The sequence below is a fragment of the Equus caballus genome, chromosome 5, assembly GCF_041296265.1.
Source record: "Equus caballus isolate H_3958 breed thoroughbred chromosome 5, TB-T2T, whole genome shotgun sequence".
NCBI classification, from domain to species: Eukaryota; Metazoa; Chordata; class Mammalia; order Perissodactyla; family Equidae; genus Equus; species Equus caballus.
The window spans coordinates 28,376,386-28,402,339 of NC_091688.1; the positions used below are offsets into that span (position 1 = coordinate 28,376,386).

General features: G+C 45.1%; 1 protein-coding gene and 1 long non-coding RNA gene across 11 annotated transcripts in view; one reads left to right on the forward strand and one right to left on the reverse strand.

The window, feature by feature from the left end:
- Positions 1–2,403, forward strand: part of LOC138924041 (putative neuroblastoma breakpoint family member 5) — an 81,833-nt gene extending 79,430 nt beyond the window's left edge. For all 9 annotated transcript variants that reach the window (XR_011438586.1, XR_011438587.1, XM_070266794.1 and 6 more), the window contains one exon: positions 1,221–2,403. Coding sequence is in view for 7 of the 9 variants with exons in the window: in XM_070266794.1 (XP_070122895.1) it covers positions 1,221–1,242 (22 nt within the window). In the remaining 2 variants the exon portion in view is untranslated. The remainder of the gene's footprint in view (positions 1–1,220) is intronic.
- LOC138915075 (uncharacterized) overlaps positions 1–25,954 on the reverse strand; it is a 170,896-nt gene that overhangs the window by 139,309 nt on the left and 5,633 nt on the right. The window contains exon 4 of one of the 2 annotated variants that reach the window (XR_011438592.1): positions 22–1,173. The exons of the other annotated variant lie outside the window; for it this stretch is intronic. This is a non-coding gene — a long non-coding RNA (uncharacterized lncRNA). Of the gene's footprint in view, positions 1–21; positions 1,174–25,954 lie in introns of those variants that run through there. 2 annotated transcript variants of the gene reach the window in all.

Here is a 25,954-nt window from a genome sequence, read left to right on the forward strand (position 1 = left end):
TACCTCCCTTATTACACACAATAAAATTTAGTATTTTCTTTAATATTTTTCATATAAAACTAGAAGTTCCTATTCCATCCAATTGATTTCAAGTCCCATGCGTTCAGCACTACGGTTTGAGAATTTTAGTATTGATCAATTTTTGTCGTTAAGTAAAAGCCCCAAAGAGAATCTTTATGCTCATTCCCTTAAAGAGAACGTAATAGTAAGTAACAGCTGAAAGTCAGGAAAAGATTGCATGTTTATGCTTCTTATGCCATTGTCTCCACTGGCATAAAAGACTAAAGGAGAATCTTGCCCTATGCAGTGCTTTGTGGGGAATAAAGGGGTGGGGTGGGAGAGAACATAGTCAAACCAGGTGCCTCATGCTTCCCCTTCGGAGTTTTTGGTCTAGATGTTGAGAATATTCCTAGAAATGCCCTAAGGTGCATCCTGTGTGGAATCAACGCTAAAGAATGAAGGAAAATGCATGGGGCCATGGTTACCGTCCCTGCTCTCTTTTTGTTAATTCCATTTTGAGTTTCTCCTTTTTTGGTTCTTTCCTCAGTCTCTTTGGAGAAGAATTTCTCTGTAAACCCTTTTTTCCCGTTGAGCCAAAGTGATGCAACAGTGTCTGTGGTCTGTGGACACCTCCAGATCGGAGCCCTTCCTCTCACCTTCCACCAATTATGGAAAGGGCCTGAGGCCTGGGTTCCAGTTCAAGCGTTGTGCCCCTCCTCCTCAGAGCACTGGGACGTGGAGTTAAAGAGGGTGTGCTTCTCTGCCCAGGGTCCTCTCGTTCCGACAGCAGTCTGTTTCTGAATGTGGGGGGTGGATGCTAAGCACATCCCTCCCTGGGAGGGGTGGGAAAGCCATCACTTTGCTCCAGACTGAGGGGCTTCAGGAGTGAAGTGGCTGCTGAGGAAAGGCTGGTAGGGCTCTGGCTAAGGCTCTGCAGCCGCTCTGAGCTGGGATGTCACCAGGCTCCTGGTGGGGTGAGGACAGGGTGTCCCTCGATGCTGCACCACAGCCTGGATGGAAGTGCAGGGAGGTGTTTCTTCTACCTTGTGGCTCTCACTTTCCCCTTCAGCGGCCTGTGCTCCTCCTTCAGCTCCTCCCCTCAACAGGAGCTCAGCTTCCTGCTGGCCTCTGTCACCACATAGCCATCCCTCCAGGCTCAGCTATCATTGGGACCTGCAAAGACTCACATTTCATTTTTATTTTCTCTTTCTGTCTCTCAGATACCAAGATCTCTGGAACTAAGTAAAGATATTACTGATTTGAAAGAATCCGCATCACAAAAAGTACCATTTTCACTTGATGAAAAAAATCTGAAACAGCAAATCAATTTAAAACCCAAACAGAACAGTGAAGGGATCCTATGCTGAAGATCAACATCACACCCACAAAGCACTCTCCAAGGTTTTTACTGCAAAGCCTGCTTTGATGGGAAAAATGCCAGCCCTTCGGCCTCCAACTGCGCTAAGTCACTGAGGAGACCACCGCCTAGACCCTCACACGGTTATGAGAGACCTTAACCCTTGCTGCTCTCAGTTCCCGTCCTGCACATCAGCAGAATCAGGAGCAACTGGCAAAAGACAACATGACAGACCCGGCGTTCTGTGCCACCCGCTGGGCTGTGCGAGGAACAGACTGCACTAACTATGCAGTGCTATGGTGACAACGTTTAGCCTGAATTCAGTCATGAGGTAGTCCTGAGACAAGTGCAGAATCTAGACCACTGCACAAGACAACTGGCCTCACCTCTACAAACAAGGCAACGTCACCACAAGTAAGATAACAAAAAGGAGAAGAGACTTTTGGGGTTCTAAACGACTAAAAAGATTTCTTTAGTCCTTTGGATCCAAAAACCTCTCCTCACCATTTGTTGTTTTTGGTGGCAGTGACATTGCCTTGTTTGTAGAGGTCAGGACAGTTGTCTGGTTCAATGGTCTACATTGTGTACTGGTCTGACCACTTCCTCATGACTAACTCAGGCCGACCCTCTTGCCAAGACCCCTACGTAGTTAGTGCTGGGTGCTTCCTAGTGGAGCCCACCTGGAGACCAAGAATGTCCGGTGTGTCCACCTCTGTGACTGCCGTACTAGCATGGGTCACGTTGTTACGGAGGGGCCTACGAGATCTGTTCATTGTAAGGGCACATTTTTTCCTTTCTATAATGAGTAAGTAATTTGGTGAGTGGTACTTTGAGAATGTGTGAACATCCTCTTTTCTAAAGATCTTTCTCTAAATATTTTGCCATCCTTAATGATCCCTGATGTATGTCGATTAACATATTTGCATTTATACATTGGAAATTTTCTAATCCGTTCATACCTATAGCCTTGTATTTGTTGGCATTGTGCCATGAAAAAGAACATTCCTTCCCCTTCTATGCTATTAAAATTTTTGTTTTGACTGTCACTGTGGACTCATGAATTTTTTAAATTCGGTGTTATAATCAGCATCATCGTGACTGACTGGGTGGATATAAACATAAATTAAGATAAACATTCTTCTCTCTCTTCTTCATAGTTACGTCCTACAGTCTCCCATACGTTTTAGGCTGTATTACCCACCTGTAGTAGATGGTATTTACTATTTTCTGTTTCCATGTTTCTGTGTGTGTGTTTCATTTGATATTTAAGAAGTGCGTAGCTAGTGCTGTATATTTCACTAAGTGTTTTTGATATCTTAGTCCCTTACTAACTTGTCAAACTTCTAATAATTGCTTTACGAGTTTGAAATGGCATCTTTCAACTGCAAACTTTTACCACTGTTACCATCCAGGACATTTGTTCTGTTTTTCTCTTTTCTTCCATCCTTCCTGGCCACTTCTCATAGAATTATTTCAACCCAGTTAAAGGAATACCATTGACACACTGTTTTTCTCCCCTTGGCCCCTTCCAGATTTCTGCTTTAGATCTACAGTTAAATACATTCAATGATGACCAGCTGTTCAAAAGTCCCAATTTCCTCAGTCCTCTCTTGTTGGGTGGAGTTCATCCTGAAAAAACTCCTCAAGATGGAAGCAGGACTCCCTGAGCGTTGTGTGTGCCACACTCTTTTCTGCTGCCTTGACACAGGGACAGCTGGGTGACTATGAAGTACTTGCCCACGATGACTGTCACTGAGTTTTTATAGGGTATTATCCCGCATTGTTGTTCTGTTGAGGTGTTAGACGTAGATTGATTTTTTCTCTATTGTATGTGAATTGGCTTCTTTGAGGAGCAGAGAGGGGTCTGGAGCTTCGCAGGAAGTTGTTTCCTTTACTTTAAATCTGTCAGTTCCAGGAGGCGAGGTCTTAGTGTTGACCACCCCAGTTCTGTTTCTCCCCGGGATCTAGACTTTCTCTCTGATCCTTTTGCAGCATCTTTTCTTCATTTCTCTTCTGTTTGATGCTTCCATTTCTTTATTCTGTGTCCCTTATAGTATTTTTAGACAAATATGTTGCCCTTATGAACCTTGTCATTTAGCCTATTTTTCAGAGAATTTTCTTTTCCTCCCATTTTCCCCTAATTTCTGCCAAGTCTAATTTCTCATTTTCTGTTTCTTGTCCACTTCTCTTTTGAGTTGTGTATTTCTTATGTGGTTTTGTTTTGTTCGTGTGTACAAATGCTTTGTTGGGCATGTTTAACTCAGATTCATTGTATGTCATTTTAGAGTTTTCCTATGTGTGATTGATCTGGAGAGAAATCCTTTCATGAGCTGAAATTTTTGACTCTCTATTTCTGTTCTTCTCTTCTGTCACCTTGGAACACATGTCTGCTGTGTGATTTGCATGTCAACATGCCTAAGTTTTCCTGAACGAGAAACCAATGTTCTATGTAGGAAGGTTGGGTGCTTTGAGTGGCTAAGTTGATTTCTCAGGTCTGGGTCTCTCTCTTTGGGGCGATTCTAACGGACATAAGGTCTGGGGGGATAGGCGTGGCGTGTTCTGATTCTGAGGTCCTATTTTCTTCCAGGAGGACCTTTAATTCATACCAGTTGCTTCAAATAGATTCGCAAACACTGCCAATTCGAATTGAGAACCACAGGGCTTTTACTGAACGTTTGTTTTTCATCTAAATCTCCTCCTCTAACACCAAGCATTGTGCGTTAAGGACACAGGGAGCAGTAGAATTAGAATATCCCACAACGTTTGCTTTTCCCACATTATACAGACACACGAATAAAGATGATAGCAGCAACACAATTGAGAAAAGTAGCTTTTGGTTTTTTTACTGTCCTGGGGTATAGATAAATTATTGTTTTAAAGTCTCGTGGAATAGTTCTAATCCATTTGGTTGTTCTATAACATTTTTGCACAATTAGGTTCATTTGTTACATTGTGTTTTCCATGTCTAAAGGCCAAATGTTAAAACTTTAATTCGGTTTTATATGGTTTGCAACTCATATCTAACCAAACAAAGTATATTCCAAATAGTCTAGCCTTGACACTCAGATCTGCAAACTCCTCCACGGCCCGGGTGGAGGTGAATCAGGGACTCCTGGTCTCCACAGAGGCTGGAGTCTGTAGCCAGGATTCCTCTCTCTGGCTGAGTTTGGGAGGAAAGGATGAGATTTCCCAGAGTCAGTTTCAAAGCTCAGCCTAACAGCAGTCCTAGTGTCCAATGGAGACTCAGGAGCTAGAAATTCAGCGTAAGATCTGAACAAGTTAGACTAGAATATGTTAAAATTCTGAATAAAATAGACTATTTGAATAAACTACAGTACTTCCAATTCAGGTCTCGACCTGTCCACCCCAAAACTAAGACACAGTCAGTAATGACCCAGTTAGCGCCATCACAGGTTCTTGTACCTACAATGTCCTCACGAACGGACCATCAGTCCTGTGAACACTCCTCGTGGTCCAGGATGTAGTGGACGCAGCTTCTGCCTTTTACCCTGAAGCCCCGGGGTAACCCTGACGACGGGGTGGCACTGGCTCGGTCGCTGGGTCCCTTGATGGCGATGCAGAGGCCTGCGATGCTGAGCGGCTGGGCAGAGCTGCACGAGGGCCGCAGGGGCACCCCAGGCTCCGGTCACCCTGATATGCCTGCATTGTCCCTGTGGACGGCGCCACTGAGAGAACCCGCCTCCTGCGTCCCCGCCGCCTGAGGAAGAGGCGGAAGAGCGCAGGGACATGGCTGGGAGGCGCAAAGGGCGGCAGAAGCAGAAGGGATGCGGGGACCCAGAGCGGCCGGCGGCACGCGGAGCTCCTTTCCCAAGACGGAACCTTCCTCTCCCGAAAGCAGGAGGGAGGGGGACACAGGGCGGGACACCGCGTCCCCCTCCCTCCGCGTCTAAGGCGCGAGTTTGCTTTCCAGGGGACCCTCTGTCTGCGGGCCGCTGGAGGAAAAGTGGCGGGGGCTCGGCCTGATGGGACAGTCCCGCTGAGATGTGCCCTCGGGTCGCTGGAGGCCGAGTCCTGAGTGCGCGCGGCGAAGGCACCGAGCGGACGCCCGGGGAGAGCACGGCCTTTCCAGTCCCTGCGCCCGGGACCCGCGCCGCCGGGCGCCGCCCTGCCCCCGGGCCCAGTGCGCTTCCTCCGCGACGGAGGGGTCGCCCTGACTCCCGTGCTCTCTGCCCTCTCTCTGGGTTCGCACGTCGGGGAACGAGATAAAATCCATCATAGCGACAGGGAAGGGCTTTTAGGCTTCCCCGAAATCCACCTGCTCTGCCTGGATCACTAGAGTTTCCTGCTCTGCGGTAAATTATCTGGCAGGAAAGAAAAAGTTCCTTTCCTTTTCTTTGCAGTTGCCCTCTTCCCACTGCCCTGGGAGCTCTGATGATCCCCAGAACACGACTTGGGACTTGCTAGAAGTGCCTCTCCCTCCTCCTCTTGGCGCCCGCGCACCCCCCGCGTCTTCCTTGCTGTCTCCCTCACCACCCCTTTTCTCCAGCTCCCTCCATCTCCTCTCCTTCCTCCAGGGTACCTCTCCTCCTCCTCCTCCCCCTCCCCCTCCCTCTCCTCCTCTTCCTTCTCATCCCTTACTATTCCTCGCCAGCCCTTCCTCGCTGTCTTCCTCACCCCCCATTTTTCCCTCACTCTCTCCATCCTCTCCTCTCCTCCCTCTGCTCCTCTTCCCTCTCCTCCCTGATCCACCGCCCCTGCGCCCCCACTGCACACGCTGTCCAAACCAAGGTAGTAAGGGGCCACCACAGACCACCACAGGTTGAGAGGGCGATGAGACATACATGTCTCCTTGGTGAGAGCCCTCTGGGGGTTCTTGCTGGAAGACAGAGTGAGGTGGCCCCAGCTGAGTGGCGGAGCGTCCACAGCCAGTCCTCGAGGCCTGGGGAGGACGGGCTGATCCAAGGTGACCCCGTGCCTGGGGTGACCCCTATTTAAATAGGCAGCCTCTAAGGGACATTGAAACCAGTGGGAGACCTTGTCCTCGGCCAGCCTTTCCGGTGGAAAGCCCACGGCGCCTCCTTGTGGCCTCCGCAGGGACGGCGTGCTGGGATTCGCCTCGCCCAGGATGCTGCAAGGGCTGGTCCAAAGAAAACCCATCCTAGCGCCCCATTTAGACGGAGAAGGTCCGCTTGGACAGAGGGGCTCACCCAGAGACTGTCTCCAACTGCCCTCCTGGCGCTGTTGGGAGCTTGGTCTCCAGACCGGGGGCGCTGCCGACTCCCGGGTACGGGAACCTCCGGCGGAGTCTCAGTGCCTCTGACTGCTGAATCGTCCTCCTGTGGCGCGCCAAGAGCCGCCTTGCCCAAGGGAGAGCTCCCAGCCCAAAGGGCAAAATCACACGGAATTGCCGGCTTCTATCTGAGACAGACAGCCCTCCTCTACTGTGAATGGGATTCGGGATTCGAACGGAAGCTGCCAGAGCCCCTACACCTCGCGCCGTGAGCACAGCGCCACCCACGACCTGCGGCGGTGTGGTTGGGTGTACCCAGGTGACAGCGTTTTCTTCTGGGCTCTTTCCGTAGTGGCTGTATCTTCATCTCTGTCTCTGTCTCTCTCTCTCCCCCGTCACTTTCCCTCCCTCACCTTCTTTCTCCTCTTCAATTTCCGAGGTCACCCCCACTCGCGCCCACCGGCATCCCCCAGACTGAGGCCCTGCAGGGTCCTGGGTGGGAGCTCAGTGCGGTTGCAGGTGGTGCCCTCTAGATGTTTCTGCAATCGGAACATTTCTATGATTCAGCTGCCAGCATTAAAGTTTTAAACAACGGCCACTTTGGAAAGCCTTTCCCATCCTCCTGTCCCGGGGTTCCTCTAGGACTAAAAACACGTAGTCCGCAGTGAAATGCTTGGTCCCTCCCGGCTCCCTGTGGCGAATGCCTTCCTTAACTGAGCATGTATTGGGTGCCAGGCCCCCCTCCACGCGAGGGTCGGCTTGGTGAGCAAACTCCAGTCCCTGCCCCATGGAGCTGTCCTCTGGAGGCCAGGAGAGGGCAACAGCGCTTTGGCGGCACAGCCCGCTGGTGTCCTTCCCACGTGTGTCTTCCCATCCCCGGGCCTGGGGGGAATCCAGGTGAGCGTGACAGGTGAAGTGCAGGGAAGAATGGCAAATGGATGACTTCAGCGCAAGAGGCTGTGGTCTCACCTGAAGCGAGGCGGCTTCAGAGGTGGTGCTTTGACCTTTCAGGCAGCAACCTCATCCTTTGTCTCTCACTTTCTGCCCTCGCTCTCCCTTGCTCCGTGGGCGCAGGTGGGGCAGCGGCCGGATCTCAGCCCTGAATAGTCACCGAGTTCTGCTCTGCGCGGTGTTTTCTCCTGGTCCTTATCAGATGCCATTGGTCTCTCTGCAACATTTGGGGCACCGAAGCCAACTTGACCTGCCTGATCCAAACATCTGGATTCCAGGGGAACTACCAGGGCCAGTGGCTGAAGGCACAAGCATCGAATCACCAGCTCTTCAGACTCCAGGTTGGTGCAACTCAACACTAGTATTAACCACACCATTACAGGATGCCACCCACACGTAGATTTGAGGGTGTGGCATCCTTACTTTTGTTTTTTAATTAATAGACATTTTTTATTGAGGTACCTGGTTTATAATATTGCATAATTTAAGATATACATCATTCTATTTCTATTTCATTGTACACTACATCATATTCACCACCCAAAGACTACCTACCATCTTTCACCCTACACATGTGGCCTATTACTCCTTTCTCCCTCCTCCCCTCTGGTAATCATACAGTATTTGACTTTCTCTGTCTGACTTATTTTGCTTAGTATAATACCCTCAGGTTCCGTCCATGTTATCACAAATGGCAAGATTGCATCATTTTTTACAGCTGAGTAGTATTCCATTGTGTATATATATACCACATCTTTACCCATTCATCCATTGATGGGCGCTTAGGTTGTTTCCACGTCTTGGCTATTGTGAAGAATGCTGCAATGGACATAGGGGTATAAATATCTTTTTGCATTTGTGTTTTCATGTTCTTTGGATAAATACCAAGAAATGGAGTGGCTGGATCATATGGTAGTTCTATTCTCAATTGTTTTAGGAACCTCCATGCTTTTTCATGGTGGCTACACCAGTTTACATACCCACCAGCAGTGTGTGAGGGTTCCCTTTGTTCCACGTCCTCTCCAATACTTGTTATTTCTTGTCATTAATTAGAGCCGTTCTGACGAGTGTGAGGTGGTATCTCATTGCAGTTTTGATTTGCATTTCCTTAATAATTAGCAATGTTGAACATCTTGTCAAGTCCTTTTGACTGTCTGTGTTTCTTCTTTAGAAAAATGTCTGTTCAGATCCTTTGCCCACTTTTTAATTGCATTGTTTGTTTTTCTGTGTTTGAGTTGTATGAGTTCTTTATATATTTTGGATAGTAACCTCATATCAGATCTAGGATTTGCAAATATCCTCTCCCAGTTAGTGGCTTGTCTGTTTGTTTTGTTGATGGTTTCCTTTGCTGTGCAGAAGTTTTTTAGTTTGGTCCCATTTGTTCATTTTTTCTTTTGTTTCCCTTGCTTGGTCAGACGTGCCATTCAAAAAGATACTGCTAAGTTTGATGTCAAAGAGTGTACTGCCTAGGTTTTCTTCTAGAAGTTTTATGGCTTCAGGTCTTACATTCAAGCCTTTAATCCATTCTGTGTTAATTTTTGTGCATGGTGTAAGATAATGGTCTGCTTTCATTCTTTTGCATGTGGCTGTTCAGTTCTCCCAACACCATTTATTGAAGAGACTTTCCTTTCTCCATTGTATTTTCTTGGCTCTCTTATTGAAAAGTAGCTGTCCATAGATGGGCAGGTTTATTTCTGGGAGCTCAGTTCTGTCCCATTGATCTGTGTGCTGCTTTTGTGTCAGTATCATGCTGTTTTGATTACTATATCTTTGTAGTATATTTTGAAAGCGGGGCATGGGACACCTTCAGCATCATTCTTTTTTCTCAAGATTCTTTTGGCTGTTCAGGGTTTTACATTGTTCTCTATAAATTTTGGTATTCTTTGTTCTATTTCTGTAAAAAGTGTCATTGGGACTTTGATAGGGATTGCATTGAATCTGTGGATTGCTTCAGGAAGTATGGATATTATAACTATGTTAATTCTTCCAATCCATGAGCATGGAATTTCTTTGCATTTCTTTATGTCTTCTTTGATTTCTTTGAACAATGTATTATAGTTTTCACTGTCTAGGTTTTTCACCCTTTAGGTTAAATTTATTCCTAGCTATTTTATTCTTTTTGTTGCAATTGTAAATGGGATTGTATTCTTAATTTCTCTTTCTGCTATTTCATTGTTAGTGTATAGAAACACAACTGATTTTTGTCTGTTGCTCTTTACCCTGCAGCTTTACTATATAGACGTTACTGTTTAGAACAGTTTTGTGTTGACAGATAAATTGAGCAGATAGTATAGAGTTCTCACATACCCCCTGTTTTCCCTCACACAATTTCCACTATGATGGCATCTTGCATTATTGTGGTACACTTGTTACAATTGATGAACAATATTGATAGTTTATTATTAACTAAAGCCCATAGTTTACATTAGAGTTCATTCTTTGTGTCACACAGTTCTATGGGGTTTGACAGATGCATCGTGTCATGAATCCCCCAGCACAGTGTCATACAGAATAGTCTCACTGCTCACCAGTCCCGGCGCTTCCCTTGTTCACCTCTCCTCTCCTCCTCACAAACCCACGTCAACCACAGACCTTTCCACTGTCTCTGTGATTTTGCCTTTTCTGGAATGTCCTATAGTTGGCATCATACAGTGTGTGGACTTTTCAGACTGGCTTTGTTCACTTAACACTATGTGTTTAAGGTTCCTCCACGTCATTTATGGCCTGATGGCTCGTTTCTTTTTATTGCTGAACACCATTCCATTGTACAGATGTACCTCAGCTTGTTTATCCAGTCACCTAAGGAAGGACATCTCGGTCCCTTCCACTTTTTGACAATTATGAAGAAAGCTGCTATAAGCACTCATCTGCAGATTTTTGTAGGAACATAACTTTTCATCTCATTTGGGGAAATACCAAGGACTGTGATTGTTGGATCAAATGTAAGAGTATGTTTAGTTTTGTAAGAAACTGCCAAACTGTCTTCTAAAGTGGCTGTGCCATTTTTGTGTTCCCATCACTAATGAATGAGAGTCCTATTGATCCACATCCTTGCCGACATTTGGTGTTATCAGTGCTCTGAATTTTAGTCATTGTAATGGGTATAGAGAGATATCTCACTGGCGTTTTAATGTGCAGTTCCCTAATGACAAATGATTTTATGCAACTTTCAGAGGTTTCTTTGCCATCTGTATTTCTTTTTTTGGTGAAGTGTCTTTTTAGATCTTTTGTCCATTTTTTAATTGGGAAGTTAGCTGTCTCATTGTTGAGTTTTAAGAGTTCTTTGTATATTTAGGATACCAGTCCTTCATCAGATATGTGTTTTGCAAAGATTATCTCCCAGTCTGTGGCTTGCCTTTAATTAGCTTAACAGTGTCTTTCACAGAGCAGAAGTTTTTAATGTTAATGAAGTCCAACTTATCAATTTTTTCTTTCATGGATTGTGCTTTTAGCATTATATCAAAAAAGATCACCAAACCCAAAGTCACCTAGATATCCTTCCATGTTATCTTCTATAATTTTTGTGGTTTTTACACCTTACATTTAGGACTATAATCCACCTTGTGAAAGGAAGGTCTCTGTCTGGATTCTTTTTTTTTCAATGTAGGTGTCCAGTTGCTCCAGCATCATTTGTGGAAGAGACTATCATTATACTTTCTCCATTGAATTGCTTTTGCTCCTTTGCAAACATTAATTGACTGCATTTATGTAGATCTATTTCTGATTTTGTTCCATTGACCTATTTTCTGTGTTTTCACCAGTTCCACACTGTTTGGATAACTGTAGCTTTCTAGCAGGTCTGGAAGTTGCTAGTGTCAGTCCTTTGGGGGTTTTTCTGATCTCCATCATAAGATCCTGCTCAAGCACCTGGAGATAAAACTCACAGAAGTGTGGGGACTCACCCCCAAGTCTGGGCCCCCAGGAGTTTTAAACTCTCAACTATTCCACACTCGGCATCCAGCAATTGGTCCGTTACCATTTAAGTGTCCCTAACAGTTGCTGGCTCCAGCAGCTCTGTTCCCAATGAGCTGTCATCTCTGCATTAGCCTGTCTCACTAGTGTTTGGGTGGCATCTCCTTGACGTTCTCAAAATAAAAAATATTAGCTTAGGAAACTTAGGAAGTCACCCAGTTTTTCCTAAGACTTTCTAAAAAAGACAGACCTTTGAAATGCAATGCTATCATTTGCATAATAAAAGCTCTCCCCCACAATAGGAAAATACATAGGAAGAAATGGTTGATTCTATTATTGGGAGAGGGAGGTAAATATTTCTTACAGAACTCGTTAACTCTAGGGTAGGAATGATGTCAAAGATTTTAATCATCAGAGGGGTTTGTACTGAATGGAAGGTTCCCAAATTGCCATCCAAAGGTTGCAGCAGGTCATGACACATTCCTGTGGTTGGCAACAACAAAAAACTATAAGAATGAAAGTGTGGCTTTTGCTTGAAACTAGATATATTCAAGCTAAAGAACTATAATTAGTCTGCGATTGTGTCCTTTCTATTTTGTTGTCATTGAAATATCTTTCATGTGAAATGATATTGATAATAGATGTTTGATTTTTGCTTTTTAACCTCTAGTTGGCTAATTTTGAAATTTTGTAACTTTATGTTGTTTCCCACGGAAGGAAATGAACTTGATGATAAGTTCTAAGTCTAGGATTCTGTGTTGAGCCTAGGCTCTCCCTGAGAAAACTGAAGTTCTCATCTCCTTTGGGCAAAGAATGTGGACAGAGGACACCGCTGGGCTTTCCTCATAAAGGACTCAGCAGCAATGCTCAGAGAGTTTGAAAAACAAGCCCAGGATCCCCACATAGCAGTGAATTTTTCATTCCAGGCAGTCGAGGAAGAAGGGAGGAGTAAGAGAAAGCTCCTATACCCCTGTGGAAGGAGAATTCAGGGGCTGTGATCAAGTCGATGATTAAGTCTCCCATCCCTTTCTCTTTGGGGTTTAATGCTCGAAGGGGAATAAAAAGTGATCATTAGGACAATGACTTTCTGCATCTCGGTTTTATCTTTTCAATGACGATGACCAGATTGTGTTCTCTGCTATTTTTCTTCCTAGCCAGGAGAGGGGTCAGTGCCCATGAGTCACTTTCTTAGGAGCAGCAATTCCTTTCTGTTAGTGGTTCAATGGAGAAGAGGTAACAGAGCTGTGCTAAGATATTCCCAGCAGCAGGGTCTGCCCTGGGTCGCAGTGGATGTCTCTGAGCTGCAGAAACCCTTCAGCATGCTGCGGGCTTCAGACCTGGGGAGATCATTTCTGAGCCTCTGGTAGAGTCTTTTACTGTTACTCCTTTAAGTGGTCTCTCCTCTCACACCCAGTCATGTGACATCCTCTTCTTCCCAGCCTGACTGTCCAAGGATAGGACCCTCCGAGGAAATGAGGGTGTGGAGAGGAAATACGTGGAAAAAGCAAGAGGGCGCCAAACCACCTAGCAGGAAAGTACAGAGAAGTGGGGAAAATAACTGTTTTCCATCACAGGGGTGCTGGGACAATTTGAAATCAAACTAGGAAAGAAAATTAAACAACTCTTCCCTCATAATAAATACAAAACTTAATTACAGGTGGATTGGAGATTTATATGTGAAACATAAAACAATAGTGCTTCTAGAATATTACATAGCTGAATATCTTTATGACCTAAGAATAAGGAAAGCTTCAATAAGACACGAAAGGAAAAAGAAACAATAAGTTGCAATTCATTATAATTAAGAACCTCTGTTCATCAAAGATACATAAAGAGAGTGAAAAAGCAAGCCACAGAGTGGGAAAAGATTTTGTAACACATAGCAAAAGGCTTGTCTCCAGAACATATAAAGAACTCCTAGAAATCCCACACGGCATTATCATTGTTCTGTGCGGTCGAGTTGGTTGTCAAAGGAAACAGTCTCAGAAGACCTGGGTCTTTAACTGTGGAGTCTGACAGGCTGGCTCCCTATAACGTCTGTCAGCGTGCTTCGCGGCACCTTCATCTTGGTTATTCCAGGTCTGCGCCACTGCCCTCCTCAGAATCTTTCAGTGTTTGCAGGTTGTCGTCTAGATCTCACACATTACTTGTTAAATTCATCTCCAAATATTTCATCTTTTATTGTTATTGTAAATGGAATCTTTTCTTCCATTCTGTTTTCTAGCTTGTTATTCACGTATATAAGAACGTTATTGATTTCTGTATGTGCTGCGTCTCATGGCCCACTGTGATGGGTTTGCTCTTGGTGCTAAAGGGGCAGGAACAGATGTACAAGGATGGAAGGGTTTCTCCTCTAAAATTGCAAGAAAGTGGAACCAGAAGCCAAAGTCCACTGCAAGCCTACGGTATAAAGGAGAACAAAGGCATCTGATAATTCAAGTGGCCCCGGCCAGGCCAGGCCTGCAGAGAAGGAAAGGACAGAATTGCCCATGATAATGCTCAGTGTGCTGCTTAGTGAATTGTTCAGCCGAGTGGAGACCAAAATATCTAAGGGACTTGTTATCAGTTGAATCTAGCCCCAAAAGATGTTGACCTGCCAACCCCAGTACCTCAGAATATGACCTTATTTGGAAATAGGGTCTCTGGCAAGGAGAAGTTCAGACGATGTCATTAGGGTGGGCCCTAATCCAGTGTAACTGGTCTCCTTATGAAAAGGGGAAATTTGGGCCCAGAGACAGACCGTCATGTGAGGATGAAGGCAGAGGTCAGGTGCTGCATCGACAAGCGAAGGAACGCCAAAGATTGCCAGTGAACAACGAGAAGCTGGGGGCGAGCCGAGGACAGACTCCCCCTCACACCCCTCAGAAGTCAGCCCTTCTGACACCTGGATCTCGGATTTCCAGCCTCCAGGACTGTGACACCAATTTCTGTTGTTTAAGCCCCCCACTGTGTGGTATTTTGTTACAGCAGCTCCAGCAAACTAGTACAAGATCCTAAGTGGAAAATAGAAATTCTACGACAGTGGTTCTCAGTTGTGGTCCCCACACCAGCAGCATTAGAATCACCCAGGAACTTGCTGGAAGTGCACACTCCTGGGTCCCTCTCTGTATCTTCTGAATCGGGAACTCTGGGAGTGGGCTCCAGCAAGGTGTTTTAATAAGCCTTCCAGATTATTCCGATGCACGGTACAGCTTGAGAACCACTGGTCTGAAGAAATTCCCTATTCTTGGGCAGCTGGAAGGACTCTGAAAAATGGGAATCCGAAACTGTTGAACCAGACATAGCTTTATTCACAGTGGGCTTCTTTCTGAACGTTTTTCATTCTGGTATACTACACATGACATAAAATTGACCATCTTAACCATTTTTAAGTGTACCATTCAGTGGTATTAAGTAAGTTCTTACTGTTATGCAACCGTCACCATCATCCATCTCTGTAACTCTTTTCATCTTGCAACACTGAAACTCTATACCTATTGAACAATAAATCTCCATTCTCCCCCGCCCCAGGCCCCGGCAACCACCATTCTACTTTCTATCTCTATGATTTCATTACTCTAAGTACCTCATATTAGTGGAATTATACGGTATTTGTCTTTTTGTGACTGGCTTACTTCACTTAGCGTAATGTCCTCAAGGTTCATCCATGTTGTAGCACATGTCAGAGTTTCCTTGCTTTTTAAGGCTGAGAAATATTCCATTGTATGTATATACCATATTTTGCTTATCCATTTATTAATGGACATTGGGTTGCATCCACTTTTTAGCTATTGTGAATAATGCTGCTATGAACATAGGTATACAAGTATACCTCTTCAAGACATGCTTTGAAATCTTTTGGGTATATACCCCCAAAGTGGAATTTCTGGGTCATATGGTCATTCTACTTTTAATTTTTTGAGGAACTGCCTTACTGTTTCCCACAGGAGCTGTGCCATTTTACATTCCTACCAACAGTGCACGTGTTTTTCTCCACATCCTCTTCAACACTTGCTTTTTGTATGTTTTAATCATGACCATCCAAATGGATGTGAAGTGGTACCTGCGTGTATCTAGTGATTAGTGGTGTAGAACATCTTTTTTTTTTTTTTAAAGACATTTTTTTCTTTTTTGTTTAAAGATTTTATTTTTTCCTTTTTCTCCCCAACGCCCCCCGGTACATAGTTGTGTATTCTTCGTTGTGGGTTCTTCTAGTTGTGGCATGTGGGACGCTGCCTCAGCGTGGTCTGATGAGCAGTGCCATGTCCGCGCCCAGAATTCGAACCAACGAAACACGGGGCCGCCTGCAGCGGAGCGCGCGAACTTAACCACTCGGCCACGGGGCCAGCCCTGGGAATCACACTATTTTGATTATCATAGCTTCGTAGTATGTTTTGAAATCAGGAAGTGTGAGTCCTCCTGTTTTCTTCTTTTTCAGGATTCTTTTGGCTCATCAGGGTCCTTTGAGATTCCATATGAATTCGGGATGGGTTTTCTATTTCTGAAAAAAATATCATTGGGATTTTGGTAGGGAATGCATGAAATCTGCAGATCACCTTGGGCGGTATTGACGTCTTAACAATATTAAGTCTTCCGATCCGTGAGCATAAGATGTCCTTCTATTTCTTTATGTCTTCCTCAATTTCTTTCAGAAATGTTTTATAGTTTTCAATGTACAAGTCTTTCACCTCCTTGGCTAAGTTAATTCCTAAGTATTCTATTCTTTTTGACGCTATTGTAAATGGAATTGTTTTCTTAATTTCCTTTTCAAGCTGTTCATTGTCAGTGTATAGAAATGCAACTGATTTTCCTGTGTTGACTCCATATCCCACTTCCTTGCAGAAATCATTTATTAGTTCTGACAATATTTTTGTGGAGTCTTTAAGGTTTTCTACATCTAAGATCATGTCATCTTAGATGTCGAAAATTTTAGAAATTTTACTTCTTCCTTTCCAATTTGAGTGCCTTTTATTTCTTTTTCTTGCCAAATTTCTCTGGCTAGAACTTCTTGTACTATGTTGAACAGAAGTAGAAATGCATCCTTGCCTTGTTTCTTATCTCGGAGGAAAAGCTTTCAGTTTCACCACTGAGTATGATGCTCACTGTGGGTTTTTCATATATGACTTTCATTATGTTGAAAGAGTTTCTTTCTATTCCTGTTTTGTTTTTATCATGAAAGGGTGTTGATTTTTGTCAAATGCTTTTCCTGCATTGCTGGAGATGATCATGTGGTTTTTATCCTTCATTCTGTTAATGTGGTGATTACATTGATCGATTGTTGTATGTTGAGCCATCTTTGCATTCCAGGAAGAAATCCCCCTTAGACATGGTGTATAATCCTGTTAATGTACTGATGAATTCGATTGCTAATATTCTGCTAACATTCTGGGGATTTTTGCATCAATGTTCATAGGGATATTGGTCTGTAAGTTTTCTTTTCTAGTAGCATCTTTGTCTGACCTTGGTATCAGGATGCTGCTGACCTCATTGATTGAGTGTTTCCTCTTCTGCAATCTGTTGATAAGTTTGAAAAGGATTTATGTTATTTCTTCTTTAAATGTTTGGTAGAATTCACTAGTGAAGCCATGAGATCCAGAGCTTTTCTTTGTCAGGAGATTGTGATTATTGATTCAATCTCCTTACTAGTTATAGTAAGACCTATAGTTATAGGTCTATTCAGATTTTCTATTTCTTGGTGATTTAGTTTTGGCAGGTTTTGTTTGTCTAGGAATTTGTCCATTTTATCTCAGTTATCCAACTTGCTAGCATATAATTTTTTGTAGTTCACTCTTATACCCTTTTGATTTCTGTGGAATCAGTAGTAATTCCCCTGATTTCATTTCTGATTTTAGTAATTTGAGTCTTTTCTCTTTTTTCCTTAGTCCACCTAGCTAAAAGATTGACAATTTTGTTGACCTTTTCAAAGAAACAACCTTTGGTTTCCTTGGCTTTCTCTATTCTTTTTCTATTCTCTATTTCATGTATCTCTGCTCTAATCTTTATTTCCTCCCTTCTGCTAGAGTTTGGTTGAGTTTATTCATCTTCTAGTTCCTTAAGTTGTAAAGGTGGATTATTGATTTGAGACCTTTCTTCGTTTTCAATGTAAACATTTTCAGCTATAAATTTCCCCCTTAGTGCTGCCCTTGCTGTGTCCCACAGGTTTTGGTATGTTGTGGTTTAGTTTTCATTTGTCTCTATGTATTTTTAATTTCCCTGGTGATTTATTCTTGATCAATTGTTTGCTTAAGAGTGTGTTGTTCAATTTCCACACATTTAAAAATTTTCCACTTTTCCTTCTGTTGTCAACTTCTAACTTCACCCAGTTGTTGTAGGAGAAGATACTTTCCATGACATCTATCTTTTAAATCTATTGAGACTTAATTTGTGGCCTAACCTATGGCTTTCCTAGAAAATGACCCATGTGCACTTGAGAAGAATGTGGATTCTGTTTTTGTTGGGTAGAGTACTCTGTATCTCTCTGTTCAGTAAAGTTCTTTTATTGTGTTTTGAAGTCCTCTATTTCCTTATTTCTCTTCTCTCTGTTTGTTCTGTGCATTATTGAGAGTAGACTAGTAGACTATGAGAGCAGACTAGTAGAGTATCATTGAATAATAGTTTCCAAATATTACTGTAGAACTATTTCTCCTTTCAATTATGTGAATCTTGGCTTCATATATGTTTAATGGGCTGTTATTAGTTGCATAAATGTTTATAATTGTTATATATTCTTGCTGTATTGAATCATTTATTAATATAGAATGTCCTTTGTCTCTTGGAATTTTTTTATTTAAAGTCTATTTTGTCTGATATTATTAGAACCAATCCTGCTCTCTTTTGGTTACTATTGGTATGGAATATTGTTTTCCCTTCTTTCACTTTTAACTTATCTGTGTCCTTGGATCTAAAGTGAGTCTCTCATAGAGAGCAAACAGTTGGAACATGTTTTTTTAATCCATTCTGCCAATTGGAGAATTTAATCGATTTATATTTAAAATAATTGCTGATAAGGAAGGACTCACTTTGTTTTCCATATGCCTTACAGCTTTTTTGTCCCTCATTTTCTTCATTACTGTCTTCTTTTGTATTTAGTTGATTTTTTGGTAGTGAAAATTTAAATTCCTTGCCTATTTCCTCTTGTGCATATTCTATGGCTATTTTCTTTGTGGTTCCCATGGAGATTATATTTAACATCCTAAAGTTATAACACTGTATTTGAATTTATACCAGCTTAACTTCAATATCATACAATAACTCTGCTCCTTTAGAGCTCTGTCCCCATCCATTCAGTTGTTGATGTCACAGAATTACATCTTTATACCTTATGTGTCCAAACACATAAACTAATAATTTTGGAATGCACTATTCTCTTAAATAGAAAACAAAATGTATTGTCAGTGTTTGAATAATTTACATATATATATGTGTCTCCCCCACCATCCCCCTCACTTCACCCTCCCTCCCGCTGCACTCTTTGAGTCGGGGAACGTGTCTTAGTTTTCTTTACATCTGTTGCAGAGTTTACCACAATGCAGTGATTCTTCAGCAAAAGTGCCTGAAAACTTCTTTTTAATGAGTGTGTGAAATAGAATTGAAGTAGACTTTTTTAAACCCTTGAGAATGCAATATAATAAAAGCTAACAGGTATTAAGCAGTTAGTATAAGTCAGGCATTCTTTTAAGGGCTCTATATGATATTTCATCTAATTTTTATGGAAACCACATGTGAGGACTTTACTATTATTATCTGTATTTTAGTATTATCTTTATTATCTGTATTCAGTAAAAGGAACTGAGACTCTGATATATGAATAGCTTTCCAAGGGTCAGGTGATTTTAGGGAGCCATGATGTGGACTAATTTCATCTAAGTCCAGAGCTTAGATCTTTAACCACTTCACTCCACAGGTGTGAGGCACAATGAAAACAATGACAGCTGAAAACTTTCCCAGTTGAGAGATCTCTGTGGTCACTCCAGGGTAGAAGGGAGAACAATGAAGGGAAAGTCACCTTCTCAGAAAGGTCCTTCCTGACATTCTTTTCTGGAGTTTGGGCTGCTCCTCCAGATGTCCTCATCTGAGCACTTATCACCTTGCACCAAAATAGCCTGTGGATTCCACCACTGGCAGCTGTAGAATGGGGCTCATGGGTCTCCTCTATCACTGGACCCCCAGCCCTTAGCCTAAAACCTAGTACACATTCAATAAATATTGTTGGAATGAACGCATCAAAGAGTACGTGAAAAAGAAGAAATGCTCCCTCATCTGTCCCATCACTGGTCTGTGCACTCCCACACAGGAGGTGAGTCACATACAGGGGAACACCAACCAGAGCTGTAAACTTATTCAGGTTCCCTGACATCTTCTCCATTTGGAGGAAGGGCAGCTGAGTGCAATGAGGGGCAGAGATGTCTGTGTTTGGGGATAGAGAATGCAGACAAAAGGAAAAAATAGAGGAAGAAAGGTGGTAGAGAGCTATTAACAATTTCTGACCCAGGGCCACATCAATCAAGTTTAAACCAAGATAAATCTCCCAGATATTTTCACAGCAAACTTGCTCCCCTTCCTCATCCCCTTCTTCCCATTTCTGTCCTTCTTCTTTTTTTGTCTTTCTTTATTTTTATAATTATATTAACATTTATTGAATGCATTACAGTTTATGGTTTTTTTATAGAGTTATTGATAGGTTACAATCTTGTGAAATTTCAATTGTACATTAATGTTTGTCAGTCATGTTGTAGGTGCACCACTTCACCCTTTGTGCCCACCCCCCACCCCACCTTTCCCCTGGTATCCACTAAACTGTTCTTGGTCCATAGTTTTAAATTCCTCATATGAGTGGAGTCATACACAGATTATCTTTCTCTCGCTGGCTTATTTCACTTAACATAATTCTCTCAAGGTCCATCCATGTTATTGAAAATGGAATGATTTTGTTCTGGTTTGCAGCTGAGTAGTATTCCATGGTATATATGTACCACATCTTCTTTATCCATTCGTCTGTTGATGGGCACTTCGGTTGCTTCCACGTCTTGGCGATTGTGAACAGTGCTGCAATAAACATTGGGGTGCACAGGACTTTTGGGATTGCTGACTTCAGGCTCTTTGGATAAATACCCAGTAGTGGGATGGCTGGATCGTATGGTAGTTCTATTTTTAGTTTTTTGAGGAATCTCCATACTGTTTTCCATAGTGGCTGCACCAGTTTGCATTCCCACCAGCAGTGTATGGTGGGAATTTTTTTTTTTCTCCGCAACCTCTCCAACATGTATTGCTATTAGTTTTAGATATTTTTGTCATTCTAACGGGTGTAAGGTGATATCTTAGTGTAGTTTTGATTTGCATTTCCCTGATGATCAGCGATGATGAGCATCTTTTCATGTGCCTATTGGCCATCAGTATATCTTCTTTGGAGAAATGTCTGTTCATGTCTGCAGCCCATTTTTTGATTGGGTTGTTTGATGCTTTGTGGTTGAGTTGCGAGAGTTCTTTATATATTAAGGATATTAAGCCTTTGTCAGATATATGACTTGCAAATATTTTTTCCCAGTTAGTGGGTTGTTTTTTTGTTTCAATCCTGTTTTCATTTGCCTTGAAGAAGCTCTTTAATCTGATGAAGTCCCATTTGTTTATTCTTTCTATTGTTTCCCTTCTCTGAGAAGGCATGGTGTCCGAAAAGATCCTTTTAATACTGATGTCAAAGAGTGTACTGCCTACGTTTTCTTCCAGAAGCCTTATGGTTTCAGGTCTCACCTTTAGGTCTTTAATCCAGCTTGAGTTTATTTTGGTGAATGGTGAAAAAGAATGGTCAATTTCCATTCTTTTCCATGTGGCTTTCCAGTTTTCCCAGCACCATTTGTTGAAAAGACTTTCTTTTCTCCATTGTATGCCCTCAGCTCCTTTGTCAAAGATTAGCTGTCCATAGATGTGTGGTTGTATTTCTGGGCTTTCAATTTTGTTCCATTGATCTGTGCACCTGTTTTTGTACCAGTACCATGCCTTGGCCTTCTCCCGGCCAACAGGGTGGCCCGTGTTACTGAGGAGCAGGGGGCGACGATGCCTCTGGATGCCAGTGTTTCTAGAGTGCAGCCGGCCTTCTCCCCTCAGGCGATGAATTCGACTCGAGCCTCCACAACTAGTGTCCCTGCGCAGAGAAGGCAGAGTAGCGCGGCAGTTGTGCGAGCAGGCAGTTAGTCTGGTGCCCCAGAAGGTGTGAGCCCCATGCCTCTTTGGCTGGTTTCCCAGACTCGGGAGAGCATCCTGGGCTGAGGGCCTCCCGATCGGGGAGACGTGGCCCGCTGGCTCAGGAAAGCCAGGCCGGCGCTTTCACGAGACACCGCCTGAGGTCTCCTGGCAGATTGCTCTTCCCGTTTGCCATTGTCACACTGAGGATGTGGAGGTCCCTGGGCTGGGACTGGACACTGGATTCCCAAGGGTCGAGTGGGGATCTGCTTAGTGTGACTGGCCCTGTGCGAATTTCTTTCAAGGCTAACACACCGATCCGGAGGACGAGGGGGGCCAAGACTGCGTGTATTGCAGGTAACTCGGAAGAATCCCGGGACTCCATTGGAAGGGGCCATCTGGGCATCTCCGATCTAGGGAATTCAGCGAGTGCTGACTATCCCCGTTTCCCCCATGCATGCAACCACCAAGTGTCCCTTTCCCAGAGTGCTCTGTGTTTCTCACCGTGGTCCTCAGATGGGCCAATTCTGTGATCTCTCTCCAGTGTGGTCACGTGCAGTCAGTTGCCGGAGGTGTGCTCATCTGTCAGAGGATGGCGTGCACTCTCCCGTTCTCTCTTTGTTCTGTCACCCAGCGGAGGACGCATGTCTGCCTCTGCCTGGTTGCCGTTCCCAAGGTGGCGGCTATTTCCCGGCCAGGACAGTCATTCGTGACCAAAGTCCGCATCATGCCCCAGTAGGGAGAGAAGCAGACCTTGCAGCTTCCAGATTTCTAGGAGTCGACAGTGGTGCCAGAGCCAGGCAGGGTTCATTTGGCAGCTGTCTGTGCATTTCCACCAACTGGATGCAAGAGTGTTGATGCCGCCTTTAGGGTCCTCTGAGTGTGTGGGTGTGTGATGCCTCTTGTGGAGTGGAGGCGCTCGTTCTCCTTGCTCAAGAGCTCATTTTCTGCTCGGTGCTCTGAGCAAGCTCTGCTCGCTCTCTCCTCCTCTGTCTCTGTCTGTGTGTCTGTCTCTCTCCCTCTCTATCTCTGTGTCTTTCTCTGTCTGTCTCTCTGTCTCTGTCTCTGTCTCTCTCTTTCTCTCCTCGGCTCACGCTGGATAGCTTGCTCTCTCGCGCTCTCTGACTCTCTCCCTGCGCACCCCAACCCCCGGCCCTCTCTGTCTCTGTCTCTGTCTTTTTCCAGCTCTCTCTCCTGTTCCCACTTCAACTGCGCCCTGGCCCCAGCCAGAGGAGGATTGTGTGATCTCCCTGGCTGAGCCCTACCCATTGCTCTTCTGTGAGCAGACCCTTCCACCTTCCAGGGAAAGCAGCTCTAGGAATGTGTGTTTCCCAAAGCCGCTTGTTTCCACTTGTGCCCTCCCTCGCCCCACAGGCTCAGCAGGGATGTGCCGCCCACGGTCGAGCATCCGCTCCTGAGAGCGTGCCTGAAGGACTACTTCTGGACATGTGCCATGGATGTCGGCCAGTCCGCGTCCTGCTGGACTCAGTCGAGCAGTGCCATCTTCTGCTTCCAGGGCCTGGCCGTCTCCTCCCTGGCAGACACCCCCAGTGAGTATTGCCGCTGTGCAGGTGATAAAGCTCCAGCTGGACTCCCTGGGCGGTCCGTGTCCTTGGCATGCCAGCCCTCGGGCTGTGCAGACACATTGAAGGGAATCAGGCTGGAGGACAGAGTTGGAAGCACAGACGGGAGACCCTTGAGGGAGCTGCGCTCCCTTCCTTCTTGTCAGGATATGCCCAGGTGCCCCTGGCCCCAGTGACACATCACGGGACCCAAAGCCGGCGGGGCAAACTCAGCTCCCCTGTGCTGTAGCGCCAGGGCAGGTGTCTGTCAAACATCCCCACTGGCGTGAAATGTCTCCTCGCACCATCAGTGCTCTAACTTTCACGCCTGAGGCATGTCCCTCCAGATTCTGGGCCCACCCCATGCGCCTGGCCTCCTTGTGGACATCTGCCTCCGAGATGCCTCCTGGGCCTCACTCTTCTGGGCCCCACTCTCCGTCTCCGTCACGTTGGCCTCTCTTCCAACTCGGAAGCAGTCCTCGGAAGAACGCCCCTAGCCACCTGTCCCGTTTCCCGTGCTCCCGGGTTTCCCGCATGCGAGCCTAGGCCTTGGCCTTCTCCCAGCCCACAGGGTGGCCAGTGTTTCTGCGGAGCAGGGGCGACGATGCCTCTGGATGCCAGGGTTTGTAGAGTCCAGCCGGCCTTCTCCCCTCAGGCGATGAGTTTGACTCGAGCCTCCACAACTAGTGTCCCTGCGCAGAGAAGGCTGAGTAGTGCAGCACTTGTGCGAGCAGGCTCTTAGGCTGGGGCCCCAGAAGGTGTGAGCCCCACGCCTCTTTGGCTGTTTTCCCAGACTCGGGAGGGCATCCTGGGCTGAGGGCCTCCCCGATCGGGGAGACGCGGCCCGCTGGCTCAGCAAAGCCAGGCCGGCGCTTTCACGAGACACCGCCTGAGGTCTCCTGGCAGATTGCTCTTCCCGTCTGCCGTTGTCACACTGAGGATGTGGAGGTCCCTGGGCTGGGACTGGACACTGGATTCCCAAGGGTCGAGTGGGGATCTGCTTAGTGTGACTGGCCCCGTGCGAATTTCTTTCCAGGCCAACACACCGATCCGGAGGACGACGGGGGCGTCCAAGACGGCCTGTGTTGCAGGTAATTCGGAAGAATCCCGGGACTCCGTTGGAAGGGGCCATCTGGGCATCTCCAATCGAGGGAATTCAGCGAGCGCTGACTATCCCCGTTTCCCCCATGCACGCAACCGCCAAGTGTCCCTTTCCCAGAGTGCTCTGTGTTTCTCACCGTGGTCCTCAGATGGGCCAATTCCATGATCTCTCCCCAGTGTGGTCACATGCAGTCAGATGCCAGAGGTGTGCTCATCTGTCAGCAGACAGCGTGCACTCTCCCGTTCTCTCTTTGTTCTGTCACCCAGCGGAGGACGCATGTCTGCCTCTGCCTGGTTGCCGTTCCCACGGTGGCAGCTATTTCCTGGCCAAGACAGTCATTCGTGACCAAAGTCTGCATCATGCCCCAGTCGGGAGAGAGGCAGACCTTGCAGCTTCCAGATTTCTAGGAGTCGACAGTGGTGCCAGAGCCAGGCAGGGTTCACTTGGCAGCTGTCTGTCCATTTTCACATTTCATTTTTATTTTCTTTTTCTGTCTCTCAGATACCAAGATCTCTGGAACTAAGAAAAGATATTACTGATTTGAAAGAAACCGCATCACAAAACGTACCATTTTCACTTGATGAAAAAAATGTAAAACAGCAAATCAATTTAAAACCAAACAGAACAGTGAACGGATCCTATGCTGAAGATCAACATCACAACCACAAAGCACTCTCCAAGGTTTTTACTGCTAAGGCTGGTTTGACGGGAAATATCCCAGCCCTTCAGCTTCCAATTGTGCCAAGTCACTGAGGAGACCCACACACGGTTATGAGAGACCTTAACCCTTGCTGCTCTCAGTTCCCATCCTGCACATCAGCGGAATCAGGAGCAATTGGCAGAAGACAACATGACAGACCGGTTGTTCTGTGCCACCAGCTGGGCTGTGCGAGGAGCAGACAGCACTAACTATGCAGTGCTCTTGCTGACAACGTTTAGCCTGAATTCAGTCATGAGGTAGTCCTGAGACAAGTGCAGAATTTAGACCACTGCACAAGACAACTGGCCTCACCTCTACAAACAAGGCAACATCACCACAAATGAGATAGCAAAAAGGAGAAGAGACTTTTGGGGTGCTAAATGACTAAAAAGATTTCTTTAGTCCTTTGGATCCAAAAACCTCTCCTCACCTTTTGTTGTTTTTGGTAGCGGTGACATTGCCTTGTTTGTAGAGATCAGGTCAGTTGTCTGGTTCAATGGTCTACATTGTGCACTGGTCTGACCAGTTCCTCATGACTAAGCTCTGGCCGACCCTCTTGCCAAGAGCCCTACGTAGTTAGTGCTGGGTGCTTCCTAGTGGAGCCCACCTGGAGACCAAGAATGTCCGGTGTGTCCACCTCTGTGACTGCCATACTAGCATGGGTCACGTTGTCATGGAGGGGCCTACGAGATCTGTTCATTGTAAGGGCACATTTTTTCCTTTCTACAATTAATAAGTAATTTAGTGAGTGGTACTTTGAGAGTGTGTGAACATCCTCTTTTCTAAAGATCTTTCTCTAAAAATTTTACCATCCATTAATGACCCCTCCTGTGTGTCAATTATCATAATCGTATTTGTACATTGAAAATTTTCTAATTTGTTCTTTCCTATAAACTTGTATTTGCTGGCATTGTGCCCTGAAAAAGCACATTACCTCCCCCTTCCATAGCATTAAACTTTTGTTTTGACTATCTCTGTGGACTCGTGTATTTTTTAAATTCAGTGTTATAAATCATTATCGTCA